This window comes from Lipophrys pholis (genome assembly GCF_963383615.2).
Source record: "Lipophrys pholis genome assembly, chromosome: 4".
Classification (NCBI taxonomy): Eukaryota; Metazoa; Chordata; class Actinopteri; order Blenniiformes; family Blenniidae; genus Lipophrys; species Lipophrys pholis.
The window spans coordinates 33,337,301-33,357,685 of record NC_137637.1 but is presented as its reverse complement, the minus strand read 5'-3'; the positions used below and the strand labels follow the sequence as shown (position 1 = coordinate 33,357,685).

The following is a 20,385-nucleotide window of genomic DNA, read 5'->3' as shown; positions in this document are numbered from 1 at the left end:
GGGGAAACAAACACACATTGACCAATGAGAGGACAGTTACACCCAACCATGGGAGGAGATATCAAGATGAATTTGAAATCCAGTATGAACAGCAAAAAGACAGAAAGAAGAGAGAAAATGAAACAAAATAAAAAGTAGAGAGCAAGAAAGAAAAAAAAAAGACAAATCTTCAGAGGTGCCAGCCTCAAATTTCTAATTTGTTTCTAAAATGGTCGTTGGGACAAAAATCAATGTTTGTTTTTTGTGATAGCAGGATGGCGCCCCTGAAGCAGAGAGAGCAGAGAAGCAGACTGACAGAGTTCTGACTCACGGCCAGTAGTGGGAGGAGCAGTAGCAGCAGTAGTGCTTGTAGGAGAGGAAAGGGCATTGGACAAGGACACGTGACTAGGACTAGAAACATTGGTTACATCCTGGGTCTGGCTGGTGGTGGATGATTGGCGTCTCAGAGCCCCCGCCCCCTGAAAGGACGTGCCGCTCTTGAAGGTGTTGACTACTTCAATCTGCGGGAGGAGAGAGCGGGACAGGAGAGGACAAATGGCTGCTCAGAGTGACAAAGACCAAATGGTAACACAACTGGCCGGGTGACCTCGGTGGCAAACGGAGTACAGTGTCTCAGTCATGGTACGATGGACGGGTGACAACTCGAGGCCAGGGTGGAGTGTCCCAACAGCGCCCCAACAAAACGAGGACTGAGACTTGAAGGGCTGGTTCATCCAAATTAAAGAGAAGCACTGACGTGGAGCAGGACTTCTGTTGCACATCATCAGTAGATCAAAACTAACCTGCCTCAAAACGGTGTACGCCCAGCATACGTTCCCTATTAGTTAGTGATTTCTGCTTCACAGTGACAGGAAGAGCCGACATCGAATGATCAAAGAGCGACGTTGCTATGACCGCCACAAGCCAGTTCTCCCTGCGGTAAAGCTGCTGCCCATCTGCTCTACTGGTAACCATGTGCATAGGTTGTAGTTTGAGGGCAGAGGTAACGTAGAGTTACCAAAGGGGTCAGGGTTAGGGTTTTCATAGTCCTACCTTCACACATGTGAGCATTGGTTTGGAGCACAACATGTCTATGAAAACGTTTTGGGGAGCGGGAATAAACAATTTAGCTAAAAAAAACCAAAATCATATCTGATGTTTTATCTCTGTTTAGAGTGACAGTAAAAACCATTAGGAATATAATGATAGGTATTTACTGCACACTTGCCTTTTATACAGCATTTAATATCTAACCGGGCAACGGTTGAGTTACAGTAAAGGTGTCTCTTTAGGCACCGAAGAAATCTAATAAGTCCATCCATCTTGTGCACTATCCACTTAAGCTTGGCCCCAAGCCAAGCTGATGATGGGCAAAGGCTGAGGACAGATGACCAGACAACCATCCACACTCAGATTTACACCTACAGGCAATTTTGAGCCACCAAATAATCTCAAATGGGGGAATATGCAAACTTGGAAACATAAGGTCTATAGTATGTTGTTGGAATGAAGCACACAATTGCAGCTGTCAACATTTTCCTCAAATGCAATATTTCCCTTTGGATCAACAGATTTTCATTGCAAGTAATTGAAAGCGGATTAACCTGCTCTAATCATCCTCGAGTACGGTGAGAACTGAGGTGTCAGAAATCATGAGAAAATCTACATGGCTGAATGCTGTCAAGGATAATCAGGTTTTTCCTTTGGCCATTTGAATGGTCCAACCCTCGAAAACCTGAAAGTAGCTGAGCGTACACACAAATGTTTTTGGACTGACTGCATCTGTCCATGAGAGCACGCGGTGGGATAACTCCACCCAGTACCATGAGTGACACGTAAATGAGATGAAACCAAAAAAAACAAAACAGGCAAGACTAACAGGAATATCACAGTGATACCGGTCTGCTGAGGTCATCACAGCAACAATAATTCACAGACTATTTCCTTTTGTATTTGACTCTGGAGTGTGACTGCCGATCTTCTGCAGATCCAGACTGATGATGATTACCACGGTCCAGTGAGGGAGGGCGTCCTCTTCGTGCTCCTAAATGAGTCGTCTTGAGATGAAATGATTTAAAAGCTCCAACAAGCAACACATGATATTATCTCAGAGTAACAAAAGCACATGCCAAGTTTGAATCTTAAACACTCCACGCGCGTGTTATTTCTTTGAGGATAAACCAAACTGTGCACATCCTCACCTGAGTCTGAATGCGATTGAGCCCTCTGAACCAGAGAATCTGTCCTCTTCTGAGCTCCCTCTCCGCGTGGTCGATCTCCTCATTATCCTCATTAACGTCCTCCTCTGGCAGCTCATCTTTCCGCGTTAACTGGCCCGCCCGCCGCAGGAAACGCAACCTGCTGTTGGGAATGCTGGCTATCACCTAACCCGGGGAAGAGACGGAGCACCGAGTCACGCATAAAAGTGACACTTGTGAAAGTGGTGAGCTTAAACTTAAGCCACAAAAAAAAAACCAAACACAAGAAGAGGGGTAGAATGAGCAAAGCACTAAGAAAATAAGAGGTGTTGGGTGTTGTTACCTGTCCCCAAACGAGTTCTCCGAGCCCCAGGAAAACACACCACATCCACTTTTCCAGGTCCAGGGGTTGACAGCTGAACGGTTTTCCTCCAAACTGCACAATCACAATCTGTAGCAGACAAAACACGACACAAGAAAGCACAAAGTCGATTTCACTTTTGAAATTTCTACGTGGACATTTTCACCCAGTTCATAACATCATCGCATAATTCTCATCTGTTTACCTGTACAGCAAAAGTGCCGAAAACAATGGAGCAGAAGATGGGATTCTTGAAGATCCCATCAAAGACATTCCTCTCTCCGTGGATTTTGCGGGCATTTATCTCATTAAACAGCTGCATCATGACGAAGGTGTTGAAGATGATGGTGTAGTGCTCAGAAGGAGGAGAGTGCAGGGGAGCGTTGCGCCCGCTGTCAATGTCAAAGATTTTTTCACCTAGAAGAGGAAGAACAAAAAGAGGCAGTCAGCGTGTTTCTGTTCAGTCTGAACCCGGTTCCGGTCGGCTCGTAACTACACGTACCAACAAAGAGCAGAGTGAAGATGATAATGAGCTGATAGACTCCGTGTCCGAGGATGTTCTTTGTCATGGTGCTGGAGATAAGAGGCTTATTGCGACCGTATGGCTTCCTTTTTAGCAGAGACTCTGTGGGAGGCTCAGTCGCCAGAGCCAGGGATGCAAACGTATCCATGATGAGGTTCACCCACAGCATCTGCACGGCTTTCAGGGGAGAGTCCTGGAGAAAATGAGCACAAAGAACAATTAGGAACTAATAACCTACATCTTGTAATGAATCATTCGGCTTTTAAATCACAAAATAGACATGACGTTTGGTGTAAAACCATATTTCTTGGGTGTCAATGAATTCCATAGGAAGCAATGACTGTAAAACCATTTCTTTTGAACGCCTCGGACCTGTGTGATGCAGGCGCCAGTGAAAGCCACGATGACAGCCACGACGTTGACGGTGAGCTGGAACTGAAGGAACTTGGAGATGCTGTCGTAGACGTTTCGGCCCCACATGACTGCCTTCACGATGCTGCTGAAGTTGTCATCGGTCAGAATGATGTCTGACGCCTCCTTGGCCACATCTGTACCGGCAATACCCTGTAGATCAGGCGAGAGAGACGCCATCAGACACCGACTGACACGCAGCCACTGTGTTTCCAATTTATTTTCTTACTAATGTCGTTTTCTTCCGCTTGCTGTGTCAAAATAAAAAAACTGAATGTGTGTCAACTCGATTGACAATGATGAAGACAAATGACGGGTCAGTGTGTGTGTTATTGGCTTGATGACAGCAGGCTTCTTTACTGGGGGAGGAGGAATCTGCACACATAGTTCATGAGACGTCGGCTAGTTTACAGGTGAAATCCTGAGAAGAACAACTCTGTGAGTTTTCCATTTATTTGAAATATCATTATGAGGCGAGGTCTTCTCAAGTGGGTCTACGTTTTGCAGAAAATATTCTTTAAAGAGTACAATTTATTTAAATATGGTCACCATGGCGGTTCACACTGTGGGATTTTTCTCAGACAGAAAATGAGAAACGTCCGTTTTCAGCATCGTGCCACCACAGACAGCCAGAGATAATCTTCTGATGGTGTTGGAAATGTCACAACCTCCATCTCAAAATATTGCACAGTGTCACTGCTGCTATGGGCTACAGCTCCATGAAAGACACGGTGATGAAAGCGACACAGATGCTGTACAAAAACTATAGTTTGCACATTTCAGGAAAGAGTAACATGTTAGACTATGTGTGTATTCCCTTTTTACCAAGCTTTTTCTGTGTACATAGATTCTACAACAATTGATTTTTGTTTGATTTTGGCATCAGAGTTAGATGAAATAATGTCCTCACTCGAGCATTAACATATTTTCACTGTAGATGTAGAAGTTGGAATAAAATGATCCTTTTTTTTGTCCCACGATGGGGGGATTTGCATTGTTGCAGCAGCAAGTGGACAGTAATAGGAGTAGCAAATGAATATGAACAATAATAATTAGTATTGAAAACTATAACGACAGTAACAAGAAATACAAGATATTAACTGTGACACTGTTTTACATCCTCGCAGAAAATGTTGGTAGTGATTGGAAATAAATCAGAGATTATATTATCATTGCACAGAATATAAGGTTCCTGCATAATGAATTATGTTGTAACAGTTGTCAGTCAAACTCCTGACTTGAATTGAAAATCAGTGCAGCAGGTAATAAACGTATAATAAAAACAGTAGCACCATCTTAAAAGCCTACAAGAAGTAATATTTGAAAAAGGTTCACAAAACTAAATCAGTAGTAAAAACACACACTGTGACTGAGAGTGTGAGAAAAACAGTTTTGCATGAGTGCAGAGGCCAAGATACAGAGTAATGGAAGAGAAAGTTTGGGTTGAACCATATTATTAAAATACAAAGTAAAAATGTAAAAAGCGAAGTGTGATTAATAAATAGAGCAGGCAGTACTTTGCTTGGTTTTGTTCACTTTTTTTTTTTTTAATAACCCACAGACTGATTTGTCATACGACAGCATAACTGCGTGACTACAGAAACCCACTAGGGGGAGCCCCTTATCAGCACAGCCAGAGGCAGAGTGCCTGAGATAAAACCCTAAATACTGCGGAGGTAAAGAAGACATCTGCAGATGTTGACAGAGACGTCTCACCAGGAGGCCGAAGAGCAAGAGAAAGACATGAACAAATGAGGAGAGACGGCAGGGCAGCTTACCATGGCAAACCCGACATCAGCTTTCTTTAGAGCAGGTCCGTCATTGGTCCCGTCTCCCGTCACAGCAACCACCTGCCTCTGATCGGCCATAGTGCTGTCAATAATACCTGTCAGAGACACAGACACACATGAGCACAGCAGTGCATGCACAGGTGAACGGCATAACGAAATGAGGAGACTGTGTGATCACTGTGTGGATGACAGTAATTATAAAATGTTATTTTTAGCAAACCTCATATAGGAAATACCTTTGACAAGTGTGTGTTTGTCGGTGGGGGACGATCTGGCCAAGACTCGAAGTTTGGGCCAAACCTTGTCAATACGCTCCTGTTCCACCTGGACACACAGACACAGACAGAGAGACAGACAGAGGGACAAGTGGTTGCAGTTCGGGTGTTTTTCTTTCTGATTTGGAGTAACAGCTCTCTTTCCCCGCTCAGTCTCGGTGTCACAGTGGTTCCTGTACCTCTCCTTTCTCGTTGCGGATCCGCCTGTTGAACTCCTTCCCGTCAATGCAGAGGAAGTCCTCACCGGGGTGGATGATACCACACTTGATGGCTATGGCCCTGGCTGTGTTTATGTTGTCTCCTGTCACCATGCGCACTGTGATGCCGGCACGCTGGCACCTCTGAATGGCATCTGGCACCTGAACAACACACAAGAACACGTACAGTATGAATACGCAAAAAGAAAGCTCTTTTCAAAGTAATTAATAATCCTCTTCTGGCATTAGACATAAGAACTTCTTTTATATTGTTGTCCTGTTAAATCTCAGTGCTGCGTTTGATACCATTGAACGTTGATTTCAATTATATTTGGAATCCAGAGAATTTCCACTTTGTTTGTATAATTGAGAACCATGGAGTTCCACAGGGCTCTCTGTTAAGACCCTTACTTTTCACATTGCACATGCTTCTCTTTTAGAAATGTCAGGAAATACTCGATTGACTTCGATTGTTATACAAATGATACACAAAGACAAAAGACAAAAAGGCTGAAAATGTCTGCTTTTATTTCACTCCTAAAAAAATAGAAACAAATTATTTGAAGATGTAGTAAAGCTCGGCAGTATTACTTTGACCTCCAGTACCACTGTGAGGTATTTGGGAGTTATCCATGACCAGGACTGATACTTTCACTCTGACATTTAACAGGCCTGCAGGATTCCCTTCTCTCACCTGTGTATGTAATATAAGTAAAATCAGGACTGATTTCCTTTTTGTAAATCCAACTAGTTAATATATTACTAAGTAATTAGTAGAACACACAAAGCAGGCACACAATACACCAGTGATACTCCACATGCTCAACCTGTGGACCACATTGGCTAAATGTAAAGACGCGAGGGCCCACATATAAAGCTTCAAAACTATTAGCTCTAATAAAAGTAAGTGTTTTTCTTGCTTTAGATTTTTACTTTATTGTCACAACAAATGGGAAAGTTGCAAGTGCTAAATATCACCATCTTATCAACCTTTGCAGCCACTTTAACATTTGTTGGTATATATTCTACAGCACTTGTTGTAAAATGACAGCGGGGCCTTTATTCCTTTTGATTTTTGCACATTAATTAAAATATTGACTCGTGGAAGCTCTTGATTCTGTAACTTGATTTTTTACAGTAACTGGCAGTTTTAGATGCTCATTGTACATTTGCAGCTTGGTAATCCAAAACAAGTTACATACACAATACAAGCACCTCTAGAAATACTTTATTTCCTATTACAAGTAGTATATGATACTTTTTTGAGTATATAACGAAAATAAAGAAATTCATGCACAAAAAGCATCCTGTAATACCTTAACTGAGAACAATACTATGCCGCTGTAGTGTTTTTGTATTAAGAAGTGTTGCTATGAAAGTTCTTTTCCCACAGGTGTTAATCAAGTGGATTAGCTGAGAGATATTAGCATAAGAAAATTGATCCGAGGAAGAAACAGAATCTCAAAGAAGAGCATTAATTCAGGAACGTGTCTTGTTCCTGGTAAAGGTCAGCGTGGGCGAGAGCTGCTCTTCAAGCCCACACGTAAACAAATGGGCTCACATGCCATAAGTGCACCTCCATGTCGATATACTCATACTGTATATTGCAAGCCTGCAACTCTTCCTGTGCCGTACTCTTTCACATTACACTTTCACTTCCCGCGCGGAGAGCCTCAGGCTTGGACTCACAAACACACATAAAATGGAAAACCAAATAAATCCATCACTGCGACGTGCAAATGAGCTGTACCTTAAATGGGGCTGTGCATGCAAACAGGAATTAGATTATTACTTAATTTAACAAACACATATTACAAGGAAAAATCTATATTGTGAAGGAGTGGAGCCCTTTAATGAGCTGGAGGTCAAACAGAAATGCACATATATTCTCATGTATTATGTAACATTGCCCTCAATACTAACACCTACCAAACTTATCTCATTCAGTGGATTAGATGAAGACCACCGAACAGCAGCAATCATTCAAATAAACACTAAATAATAGAATAATAAATAATAAAAACTAACACTGGTACTATTTATTAACCGACTAATGCTGAGAGTTTGGTTGAATATTAAAAGTGTTGATACACTGGATGCTGGTGGGAATGGAAAAGGCGACCCTACTTATGGTTTACACATACATCCCACCTTCTAATTCTAATTCTCACTTCAGCTCACCTGAATGATGATAAAAGCTAATTCAGCACTGGATCGGACAAAACAAATCAAGTAAATTAAAAGTAAACCAGATCTGTCTGAAACTCTCAGGATTAACTTTAAACTCATGCAGTTTTTCTCAAAACGTGTTAAAGCTTTACACAAACTGCTGAGTGATACATGATACATGTATTTTTTTTTTTAACCCAGTAATTCTCACACTTTTACCCATTAAGTCGTTCAGCTGGAGTTTCTTCTTGTTCACTCTGTTTTTAACCCGCAGCAAACTGAACCAGACAACTTTCTGCTCGTACCTTTATCATTATTATTATAAAGACTTTGTATGAAATTACTATCTCTTTTTTAATTTTAGATTCTGTCTTGTTTAGTTGGCTGGTCATCTGAAAGAGGAGGTGAAGGGAAGAGTGGAGGCTTATTAAAAATACAATCTGGCCCGACCGAGTGAGACTGAAAAACAAGCCTCTCGGGTCTCTCCTATGGATCTGGTTACACTCTCGTTTTCCTCCATTTCTCTCCTTACCCGTCTTCCTCCTTCTGCATTTTCTCCCCCTCTCACATGAATCAGATTTTGAAGCTGTTTATCTTTCTCAGTGTCGGTCACCCTTTTATTCCTCTCCTCTCCCGACCCCTCCTCTCTTCTCTCTTTCCTCTCTGGAGGGGGGGGGGGGGGCGACCCTACAGTGCACCCAGTTATTAAAAGAACATTGTTTTCTCGGGGAAGAAATTATAGATGGATAAACAAACTAAAAACATGTTTACCGCACTGTGTGACCTTTTTAGTCGAGGGGAAAGTCATCTAATTTCCAACATTAGCCATTCTGAGCAGGACTGGAAAGATGCTGGAGTGCAGCGGCGTTATGTGCACAGTGTTCCTGCATTAGTTTTGAACTAAGAAAGAATTCTTAAATGCTGAGTGGTTTCTGGGGTGGAATAAAAATATGTTTCTATAAAGTTTCAGCATTTATAACATCTGCTTCTGCAGAAATACAATGGCTGGTCTAATGAATGTTAAACATGCTGTAGTTGGCTCTCTAATTTTCTCAAAATATCAAAACATGGTGAATATCATCTTCAAAAGCCTGACTTTTCCCTGTTAGGCCTTCCCATGGTTCTATAGTTGTACTTGAGATAGAGGAGAGAAAGAAGCACCGTAAGAAATAGAAGAAAAAAAAGAGAGAGCAGCCACTGAGAGGTGGATGTGAACCTTTGCAACATCGAGAGGGGTGAAAGCAGAAAACATGTTGGGAAATGGTTGAATGAGGAGGGGGATGGAGGGGGACAAGGGATAAAAGGAAGAATCTGAATAATGCAGCAGTCCGTCAGTTTCCTGCTTCTCCCCACCTGCACCAGAGCTGTCATGTAAGGTCAGCTTCCTTACTGTATGGAGAAATCGCTTTCTTCCAATGATACCTTTCTCCATGTCTCCATGTGAAATTCAACAGAAAAGATCCTTCATCACTTCATCACATTACCAGTTTTCTTGGATTGGTTCTTTCCCCTTCTTTACAAAGATAAATAAAAAACAAAGGCGCTAAAATTAAATACTGAAACAACTGAAACAATTATTTTTAAATATACTAATTTGAAATTGGTGGAATATTTTCTATCCTTCTGGACAATAAAATACAAACCATTGGAAACCCTACATTTATATCTCGCATTTGTGGGATGAGGAGGAGAGTAAGTAGCTTGTCCCCATGAAAAAGTGGACTTCTTATTGAATTCTGACGAAACAAGGCATTTGGGCAATTTATCACTTCATTCATATAACAAACAATATGAAAATGTGCTATTTCTTATTGAAATAAACAGGCTTTCCAATAGTATTAATGCTTGCTGAGTTATTTTTTGAATGCAGGAATGCAGGAGTGAGCTGAGCATGGTGGAGGAGTCGCCTGACGTGCTGCTGGAGAAAGAAGCCAAAGCGTGTTTGCTTCAGTGCGTGGAAGCTTTCAGAAGAGCCATCGGTGTGAGATTTATTTGGTGATTCCATTTATAAGCTTAAGTTTGGCTTAAGCAACACGCTTAATGCTCTGAACTGACTCGTTCTTTGATTTAATATGATTTCCTCACATTTTGGAGTTTGAAATTGACATTCAAATGTGTTTTGTATGTTTTCATATGAGGTTTACAAGTAATGGAACGCTAATTATTCAACAACAAATTAAAAAACAACAAAACAAAACTACAAAAGGAGTGAAGTTGTCCAACGTCCTCTGTTGTCATATTAAGCAAAAACACAAGTAAGAACTCGACAATGCAAAAAATACAACAAATAAAAAAAACAAAATAAACCACCTTACATTTTTATTTTGTTCCATTTACAGTAATATCAAGTTTTCACTATTTCCGTGCTTTTGAAACTTAAATAATGTGAAATGTTTTTTTCTGATCTGGTGATCTGTAGGATTTTAAGACTTTCCGAAGATGGCTCGAATTTACACTTTATTAATCGACCCAGTACCATAAAAAAGAAGAGGCCAATATCACCAGTGGAGTTACATAACACTATGTTAACTCAACAACTGTACAGTAAAGCACCAACAAATTTACTAATGTTGTAGTAATAGAGTGTAATGGAAAGACCTAGAGGTTAGAGGTTAAAGAAGCGAGTTTGTGCTTGAAGGATTTGAATCCCCCTGCTGAGAGGTTACAACTGCCTCCCGGAACCCGACCTTCCTCCCCCGGGTGCTGAACTAGCGCAACCCACCGCTCCGAGTATGTGTAGTTAAGGTTAACTATGAATAGGACGGGTTGAATGCAGGGAGGTGATCGATAAAATATGCTTTCCGCTTCCCTCCCTCCTTCCCAATGCACTGCATATTCTCATTCACATGTTTCCCATTTCAGAGAAACAATTGCAACTGAATATAAATCTGCAGAGTGATTCTCTGACACTGATTCAAGATATTGCTTAAAATCGAAATGTCATCAATACAACACAGTGGTGCAGAAAAGCATCGCTGCATGGTAACAGCGATACAGCACGCGGAGGTCAGAAAGACAAGCCAGCTGATTGGTGAACTGTGCATTTTATATAAATCAATAAGCATTTAGTGAATCTATCAGCAAAGCAACCAGTCACATGCACGCTCGAACGTCAAGTCCTTGGAATGACAGCCGATCCATTTCTGTCGGCAGAACCGCTCAGCCTTGTTTTGGGTCACATTCTTACTACTTTGCAGACTTTGTGTACCTCGGCTCTGTTTACCACAGATGTGCCGGTGTCACGTTCAAGGCAGGTTAAGTAAGAAGCCACACCGAGACAGAAGGCGCATGTCTCGATGAGAAAATTCATGTTTAAAATTATCTACCACCCCCCCCCCCCCCCCCCCCCCCCCCCCCAAAAAAATGCACTTTTGAGGGAAAATATTGCTCGATTTAGTTTATGTAAAGATGCTTCTTAATAATTCCTCTTTCAGAAAATAGCAGGCGTTAAGAAAATTGCAAAACAGAAGTAGATTAATTGAAAAACTTCAAGAAAAACACAACAACCTTCAGTGATCAAGCTAACAAATCCATTTTTTATTATTGGCAAACCTCCACTTAAAGCCGGATGTGGGATTTTGTGCACATGTCACTAACAGCCAAAGTTGCAGCAAAAAGCATTTTGGGATTGAGCCACCGCATCAGATGATGTTCTTGGTTCAGTCAATCTGATTACTATAACCAGGGTCCATGTAAATGAGACAATCTGATTTGTCATTCAGAAGAAAAAGACAGTGATCATCCAATGAAGGCATTTTGAATTTTGAACATTGTGCACAGTGGTGAATTGAAGAGCGAGTGAAGACTCTGAACTGAGACACGTGTGTGAATCACATCTCTGCAGTCGACAACAGGTAAAAACGTCGACTGCAAAACTGAAATTAAATTGCAGCACGACAAGATTTCACGTGTGCTTTTTAAAAGAAAATTTGTAAGGAGACGACAGCTCAATTTATTGTCCATTGTCCACAGAGTAGAACTTCCTGTTTCTGATGTGGTGAAAAACTACAAAAGTGTAAAAAAAATGTTTTTTGTTTTTGTTTTTTTTGGATTAACGGAGAGTTCTAGTGGACAAAGTTGAATTGTACTCACTTGAAAGCATGTTCAAGACACTAACGAAGCCTTTTTGGTTGCAAAACTTTGGATGCTGGTGTCATCTGTGTAGAGTGAAACTTTTTTCTAATATTATAAAATAGGAGAAGTGGCCAAGTGTGTCTGTGACAAGAGGGTCCAGATTGTATCCGGGGCACCAGTGCAGGTCAGTGAACACGGTCTCTCACTGTAAAATGCAGTGTCCTCTGCGTTAAAGCCAGAAGACAAATTATACTGTGACAAATAAAGGAATCTACTAACATCTTGGATATCTGGAACGTCCTGGTCAAAACAAAGTGTTAAATGAATTCAAGGAAAATACCTCTTTTCCTCAACTTCATAAATAGCTTGAATATTTCAGGACAGAGATTCTGCTTCACAGTTACAGCGAGGGCAAGCAGAGGACACGGGTGCTGACAGCTGCTGATATCCCAAACATTTTTCCCCCATCATGTCCTCATCTCAGTAAATGACCAAAATGTCCTACCTCTGGTCTGACCGGGTCCTCTATCCCGACGACGCAGATGGCTGTGAGGTCAGTGAGGATGTTGTTCTCATCATCCCAGTTGGGCTCGGGATCGCCGAGAAAGTCACGGTACGCCACGCAGATGGTCCTCAGGCCGTCGCACGCCATGGGCTCTATCACCTTTTTCACCATCTCATCCTTGTCTCGAGGACGGAAAACCCTGGACTCGCCCACTTCGCTCAGGACGTGGTTGCATCTGCAAAAGAGACGTGTGATATTACGACACACCAATAAATACACGATCTCTAGTCAAGCCCTTTAGCCACGCATCGTTTTTATGTTAAATCACTATTTCAAGATATTTTCCACTTAATCTGACTGCTTGTTAATATATTGGAATAGTAAGACGAAGAGGATAGATAGAGCTAAAAAAGGAAGATAAAACTTGAAGTGCATTGGTCTAAAAGCATCACATGTACAGACTGGATGACCCGAGGCTCCAATGAGCACGAGGTACGGTGGCTTCATCTTTCAGGAAAAAGCTTCAACAAGTTCGCTGCAAATGTTTACAGACACTGTGATTCATTTACATTTCAGTCGAAGGTCGTACGGTGGAAAGATGCAGCACGCCCACGAAAACCGACCTTAATGAGCGTTTCTTCGCTCAGCTGCTTCTTTGAAGGTTGAGAATGAACTTTGTATACCCACATGTGTTGGGGGGGGGGGGGGGGGGGGGGGGGTCAGACCTACAGAGTGTGAAGCTGCGATATCTTATCTACTGATCACACCACAGCGAATGCAACCGAATAACTAATAGTCGCTGCATTTTGACCAGAATACCTAGAACCATTAGTTGCTACTTCTCCTCAAGAAACTAAAACAGTTCCTTTACTTATTAATGCCGGCATTTTCACCACGGCCTGAAGTCCAGTGGGTATTATGCAAATCAGGCTAATGATGGATTTAAAAGCAATAAATGTAAATACTCCACATCTCCAAGAAGACCAACGTCGAATAATGCCAATGCCATGAAAAACAAGAAAAGCTGTAAACATGGAGGATGTTCAAGCTGCGCTGTCTTTGTTTTGGGTTTATTGAAAGTGTAGTCGCAAGGCAGATCTGAAGGTCCAGAAATGCTTTAGTCATTTGATCACAGCACAATGGCAATAAATGAAGAGAAGCAGCTGGCAGGCAGCATATAGCAAGTCGTCGTCCAATCCGATCCTGTACATTCAGCAAAGCAGAGCCCAACCGCTGCGTTTCTTAACCTTTCAACAGGAAGATTTTTTGGGAAACAAAAAATATTAATACAAACTAAATTGACATCCTTGGTCGAGCAGTCAGAACACACAAAGTTCCTGTGATGGTTCCCAGAACTTTGCAATTCATAGTCAACAAAAAACTTCAAATGTACGTTTTTGGACAGTGGGAGATAAATCACAGAAAACCCACGTGCACATAAATTAAGAACACGCAAACTCCCCAAAGCCCGTATGGAACCAGGAAAATTCTCGCTCAGAGACAAGTGTGCCAAACACAACCACACCTCGTGGTCCATAACAGAAACTTTTAAGTGAATTCTGTTAGATAATATTTGTTATCACACGAGCATTAAAAGCCGTGTTTATGACATGTTTTTTTTATGACACCACAGTGACTGTTGCACCACAGAGATAGGTCAGGCGGTCCCCAGGGGCACTAATGCAACAGGCTCACAGTGTGTGTGAGAAACAAGTTATCAATAACTCATTTGAACTTTGCTGTTTACACTCAACCTGTGATATTTAAACTGAATAATAATGCTACGACACAATAAAACCCAAAAGGCCATTCACCTCGTGGCTTTATATCAATCCACAAAGAGACAGGCTCATTTCTACTTGTGTTTCTTTGTGCATGTTTACGTGCTGGAGTTGTCGTTATTGCATGACTCAATACTATTACATATCATACTGTATGTAAACCTATGGGGTGTCTTTACTTCAGGGGGTTTACTTCTCTCTCACCTTCATTGTGTTGACTTCAACACTCATTTCATTTGGTTGCACCTGAATGAATATATTTATGAAGGCCTCCCTAATGATCTGTACTTACTGAAGTATTGTTGATGGATTTTTGGAATGGTTCATGCGGAAATTTCGACATAAATACAGGTTGACAAATTAGGATTTGTTGAATGTGTAGTGCAGCAATCACCAGGCGACTCTTTTCGCATGAGGTTTTGCGACGAGAATCTGACCTCTTTGTCCTTGGGTGAACAGCTGTCAAATTCCCGCAGATTCTGCATTCATAAAAACCAGCAGGTCACAGGGACCTTCGCCTTCAGCCACGAAAAATCAAATCACCCTCAAGTGAGAGCGATCGTGTGGCAAACCTGAAGAAAATCCTCAAGGCATCCCCGAAGACTCACGCTAATGAGAAGGGGATGGACAACCCGAAAACATTATGCCTCTGCCCTTCGGCGGTCGCCGAGGTGAAAGCATAACAACACAACCGGCACCTGCCTGAAAAGCCTCACTGAAGGACTCAGAATCTTTTAGTTTTAAAAGCAGAAAACACTGACTTTTTCAGGACGATCTCGGAGGCTCCCTTGCTGTACATGCGGAAGCTGCCGTCGGGAAGTTTGATGACGGTGCTCATGGACTTCCTGACGGAGTTGAAGGTGTAGACTTTGTAAAGCTTCTCCTCGGGAATCTGGTTTCTAATTGGCTGGTAATCCCGCTTCAGGTCCAGCACCAATCCCAGCAGGCCGCATTCCGTCTTGTTGCCCACTTGCTTCGGCAGACCTCCTTCCTTATCCGGTGGCTGAAAGGAGGCAGAAGATTTTTGTCACGATCAAACATTTCGAGCAAACGAGTAGAAATCGTAAACAGAAACAGTCCGGTCGTCCCGTAATCTCTTGGATAAACGACAACTCTCTTTCCTTCCGGACAATACGACCACCAGTGCATGAAATAGCAGTCCGTGATAATTAACCCACGAGCAGGTGAAGGGGTCACCCTGTGTGGTAGGACAGCAGCTGGAATCAGATGTGGTTGTTCTTATTTCAGACGTGCGCCTCGACCATCTACAGTCTGTAACTGTACGTTTAGAAAATAGGGATTCCTCTGGGTCAATTAAACGTCGCTGGATGAGAAGAGACAGAAACGGCAAGTGATTTTGGATTTAGTTACATGACACACAAACATGTTTCAGCTAGGGTTTATCCTTTATAGGTCACTCACTGAAACATGGGTCCATTTTTTAAACCTATAAGGTGTCAGATCCATTGACATTTTAACATTTTGGAGTCAAAATAAAGATACACCATTGAAATTACACATTACATTTCTTGCAGAATGGGACCAAATTGGGATTAAACAGCCATTTTTTTGTTTTCTCTAAATGGGCTTTAACCCACCTTGAACATTTCCTACATGTTATCTGGGAGGATTGCGGATGTTTAGAGAAATATAGTGTCTCTTGTAGTAGTTTTCTGTGTACGATGCAAATGCTGTGAGAAGGAGATGCTTCAATAAAGACATGGAATCTTTCTTACTTAACACTGTGTTTGTGTCTTTATAAGAGCAACTACAAAAATAACACTTTCTAGACCCCAGGAAGAATAGTTGTCAAAACTGTGGCAACTAACGGGGATCTTGAAATAACAAACAATATACACATATAAATAATTAGCTGAACAGTTTATTCATATGTTGTAGTATTTACTTCAATTTGCCGTTGTGGGTTTGGAATAAAACACACACAAGACACACATACAACTGAAGATTGCAATCGCACTGCATTTCCATTCTGAGAAAACTGTAAAACAATAATGGCTGCGACAGTTTCCAAGTGTTCAAATCGACATGATTGAATTACTTCTTTTCACAAAATACCAATTCAAACTGTAATAACATCACAGAGAATTGCGGCAGGCATTTAATTCTTGCTTCTGCAAATGGTAAATTACCGATCACCTAAAAACAATCACTTATTAAAATTGTTTTAATTATGTTTGCTTCCAAGAGGCAGAAATTGTCATACAGCAACACACAACAACACCAAGGGAACAATTTCTCTGCATCTCAGAGCAGAAATGTGATTATTATCAGGCAACAGGAGAGACTTCTTTTAACATGGGGTGTGTGTGTGTGTGTGTGTGTGTGTGTGTGTGTGTGTGTGTGTGTGTGTGTGTGTGTGTGTGTGTGTGTGTGTGTGTGTGTAGCTGGACAGGTGCTACAGTACATGTGCGCTGTGTACACACTTACTGTACATGCAAGTATGTGTGTGTGTGTGTGTGCACACACAAAGTGGTCAGCTTGTCAAAGACACAGTTACCATGGTAACACTGGGCAAAGCACACTTGGATGAGAAGACTTGGGAGAAGACGGTGCATGCTCCACCACTCTGGGATTTTTACTCTCTGGCTCCGATTCTCTTACAGAATTCGCACTCGTCCCACTTCACACAACACGTCCTCCAAGCTTTTTGTGTTTCCCCTCTTCAGCCTGCGCTCTGGTCTTATTAATTCATATTGGCTGAGCCTGACTTCATTTGTGAACTCTGCTTTAAGGACCACCACACAGATGATACAAGCAACGCAGCGCACAGAGAGAAAAATCTCGTTATTGTTTCACACACACACACGCGCACGCACACACACACACACACACACACACACACACACACACACACACACACACACACACACACACACACACACACGGACACACACACTCAAAAAATGAGGACCAACATCAAGAAACTCTTGAGTGTTTTGTTTCAAGTAGAGACGTAGTCAGTGCTTGCCACACATGTTTTTATGTCTCCAGGAGACATTGCATTAAATTTCATACATACTACAGACTTACACTCACCTTCATTTTCAACTATTCTCAATATTTACATGTTTGTGCAAACATGAAGATGTGTGGGTTTGAGTCACGTAATATCATCTGAAATGTGCTGTGAAAATGCGGACAGATCGACTGTTTTAACACGAGGATTTAATCATTATCATTAATATAATTAGTTTTTTGGCTTAAAAGAAATGACAAGTCTCCAGATTAAATAGATCCCAGCTCCCACAACAGTGATAAATAAAACACACACACACACACACACACAGACGCACGCACACACACACGCACACACACGCTCGGATACGAACACACACTGACCACTGTACTGACACTGACGCTCATATGTGCAGACACATCGAAAGAGTGTGGAGTCCTCACTGTCATTTCTCATAACCTACCTCTTCACACAATCACACTTCTCAAGCTGATTTTACTTTTAGCCCAATCAAAGACACAGGGTTAATACATAAATAATATCCTTCTGATAAATTGTTTACACAGAAAATATAACAATAAATAAAGCATGACTCCTTCTGATTTTGTCTTAAGAATTTTAACAAACAATGACTGTCAGTGATGAGAAAAGTAGCCAAATCACTTCCTACAGTTTGACTAATTACTGTATTTGACTCTGAAAAGACATAATCTCAATTTGGGCGATACAAATTACCCATAAAACGCTGAACAATTGCTGGTAAGAGCTGATTAATGTTGTTGTTAATGAATAATATGAAACATAACAGTGTTTGATTGTACAGCATGTTACATTTGCTTCATTTGGATCCCCATTAGCCGGCACTGAGGTGACAGGCAGGCTCCCTGAGGGCTCTGCTGCATAGTACCTACAGTACACCCGACACCTACACTCACATCTGCACAACAGTTTGTCAGGTACACTCTCTCTCTCTCTCCCTCCCTCTTTCTCTCTCTCTCTCTCGCACTCTTCCACACATACACCGAACATAATTCTTCCACCTTGCTGCTCAGCAGACACCTTCAGTCTGCGCTATTTACCCCAAAATAGACTCACTGTTCTGCAAGTACACGGGCCTGCGAGCAGGGATGGATTTAAAAAGGAGAGCTGGACATTTTGACGTTTGGTATTGTACTTTATTGCTGTTCTCTTCCTTCTACACTCGTCACGGTGTGTTGAGAAAGGTTCTGTCGGCGGTATTGTTAATCGCATTGATGTCCTGTCGGAACTGATGCAGTCGCATTTTCCTTATGAAGCCGCCTTTTATCCACCTGCTGACAAGACTTTAATCGTGCTAATTTGCATTAATAAGGTGGCTGAGATATCAGAATAAATGTTTCCATGCGGTGGATAAAAGAATATCCACCGCAATAATAGGACTTTAGATTTGGTCAGTGTGAAGTGTGTTTCTATTGAGCGTGTGAAATACTTATAGCAGACCTGGGCATTGTAAAGCTATAGACAGACCTTTAGATTTTCTTAAATTAGTGCTGTTAAGACAGATTAAATCATGAAACAGACATGTTTGACTTGTTTTGGCTGACGCCAAGGGGGTCCAGCTGACAAAGACACGTCTACATTCACATTCATCCTTAAAACCAAATCAGAGCATTGGCCCATCTTCACCTAGTAATTGGGCATCTCTGGTTATTGTCCAGCCGTGTGTCTCGCAGACAGGAGTATAAATACTTTACAAGGAGCACGCAGAGAAGAGTTTGCAGTAAATAACAGAATTAATGCCTTTTCCTAATGACCAATGATTGCATCAGGAGGACACTGCCTGTCATTGGCTAATGAGGGGACGAAACAAATCGTCTCATCTGTGGGGTTGGGGGTTGGGGGTTGGGGGTGGTGGGGGTGAGCTACTGGCAAGAGCACAACATCAAGTTAAACCATCTATTCATCCATCTTCTGTTGATCTTCATCCAACTTAGGGTGGCAAAAGCTGTGGATTTGATCCCAGCTGACTGCGGGGGTGGGCGGTATAAGCATTTCTGCCGTCCACATGGAGCGTTTTCAAAAAGTTGCGTTTTCAGTGACTCCGAGCACCAACGTGGTGCAAACGGAGGCTCATAATGCAACTAAAGTTTGTCGGAGAAAATTGGAGCACCCACAGAAAACGTTCAAATTCTGCAGAGGAAGGCCAGGAATCCCAACCTGTAGAGTTTGACAGGGGTTTGTACACCTGTCAACTTGTAAAGCAGGCGTCCTAATGTGTTCTCAGGGAGGAAAGAAGCTTCACATAGACCGGAAGGGAAAAGGCTCACTTGATCTTGAGTTTCAGAACAAATCCACAAAGCTGGACCTCACAATCCTTCTGATATTTTTGGGGGTTAAGCAGGAGGTGTCAGAAAAGTTACTGCAGGGATAACTGGCTTTTAGCAACTACGTGTTGATAGAACACTACTAATCTGCTCACCACTGTGAGGCCACACCACTGAAGCATGTGGTGTAGGAATACTGGTATCAGGAAATGTGATGGTGGATTGTTTTATATATGAATCTATAAACGGACAGAACGATACTAAGATGGAGTTTAAAATGTTTGTTGTTTAAAAGAAATGTCTATGAATAAATCCTGCAGTGCATCAAAGTTCCTAAACTGCTCTGTGAGCAAAGACAAAATGAGGCAATTCACAGATACTAGAAAAGGGGGAAATGCAAACAACACTGCCTTTTATTTTCAGAGATTCCGCAGAGGTTTCGCTTGACGTGAGTTTCTACGCACAAAGAGAGTTGCTGGCATGGGACACCCAGTGTTGGCATGACCAGACGACTGTTGGCATGTCCTGTCCTGGACGTGGCCTCGGACCAGCTGCCCTCTCCCTGGTTTTTGGGTGTTCCTGCAGGCAAGGACATATGCCAGAGGGAGAGCTGGCAACTTCACTTCCTATTCCACCTGGGGCTCTCCTTAATCCAGCCCTCCTGTTCCTTCCTTCTCCCTTTTTTTCATGATTTATTCCCCCCTCGTCACATCCCCCTCCTCGCTGTCTTATTCTGCTCTGACTTTGATGTTTGCATATTTTTTGTCTTCCTTCCATTGCCTTCAGTTTCTATTCGTCTTCCTTGCTTCGGATGACTTTCTCTCCTGCATTTCATCACAGTC

The 20,385-nt window shown here is 42.0% G+C and overlaps 1 protein-coding gene across 7 annotated transcripts in view; it reads right to left on the bottom strand.

Annotated features, from left to right (window-relative positions):
• The window catches only part of atp2b2 (ATPase plasma membrane Ca2+ transporting 2), a gene marked incomplete at its 3' end in the record, with an annotated part of 86,891 nt that overhangs the window by 3,050 nt on the left and 63,456 nt on the right, over positions 1-20,385 (bottom strand). For 5 of the 7 annotated variants that reach the window (XM_080461182.1, XM_080461183.1, XM_080461184.1 and 2 more), the window contains 10 exons: positions 15,025-15,266; positions 12,483-12,717; positions 5,717-5,896; positions 5,499-5,586; positions 5,251-5,357; positions 3,434-3,625; positions 3,041-3,254; positions 2,744-2,955; positions 2,521-2,628; positions 2,181-2,363 (listed from right to left, as the gene is read on the bottom strand). In XM_080461182.1, coding sequence (XP_080317308.1) covers positions 2,181-2,363; positions 2,521-2,628; positions 2,744-2,955; positions 3,041-3,254; positions 3,434-3,625; positions 5,251-5,357; positions 5,499-5,586; positions 5,717-5,896; positions 12,483-12,717; positions 15,025-15,266 — 1,761 coding nt within the window. Of the gene's footprint in view, positions 1-407; positions 501-2,180; positions 2,364-2,520; positions 2,629-2,743; positions 2,956-3,040; positions 3,255-3,433; positions 3,626-5,250; positions 5,358-5,498; positions 5,587-5,716; positions 5,897-12,482; positions 12,718-15,024; positions 15,267-20,385 lie in introns of all 7 variants that reach the window. The other 2 variants (XM_080461181.1, XM_080461185.1) reach the window with 1 other exon arrangement.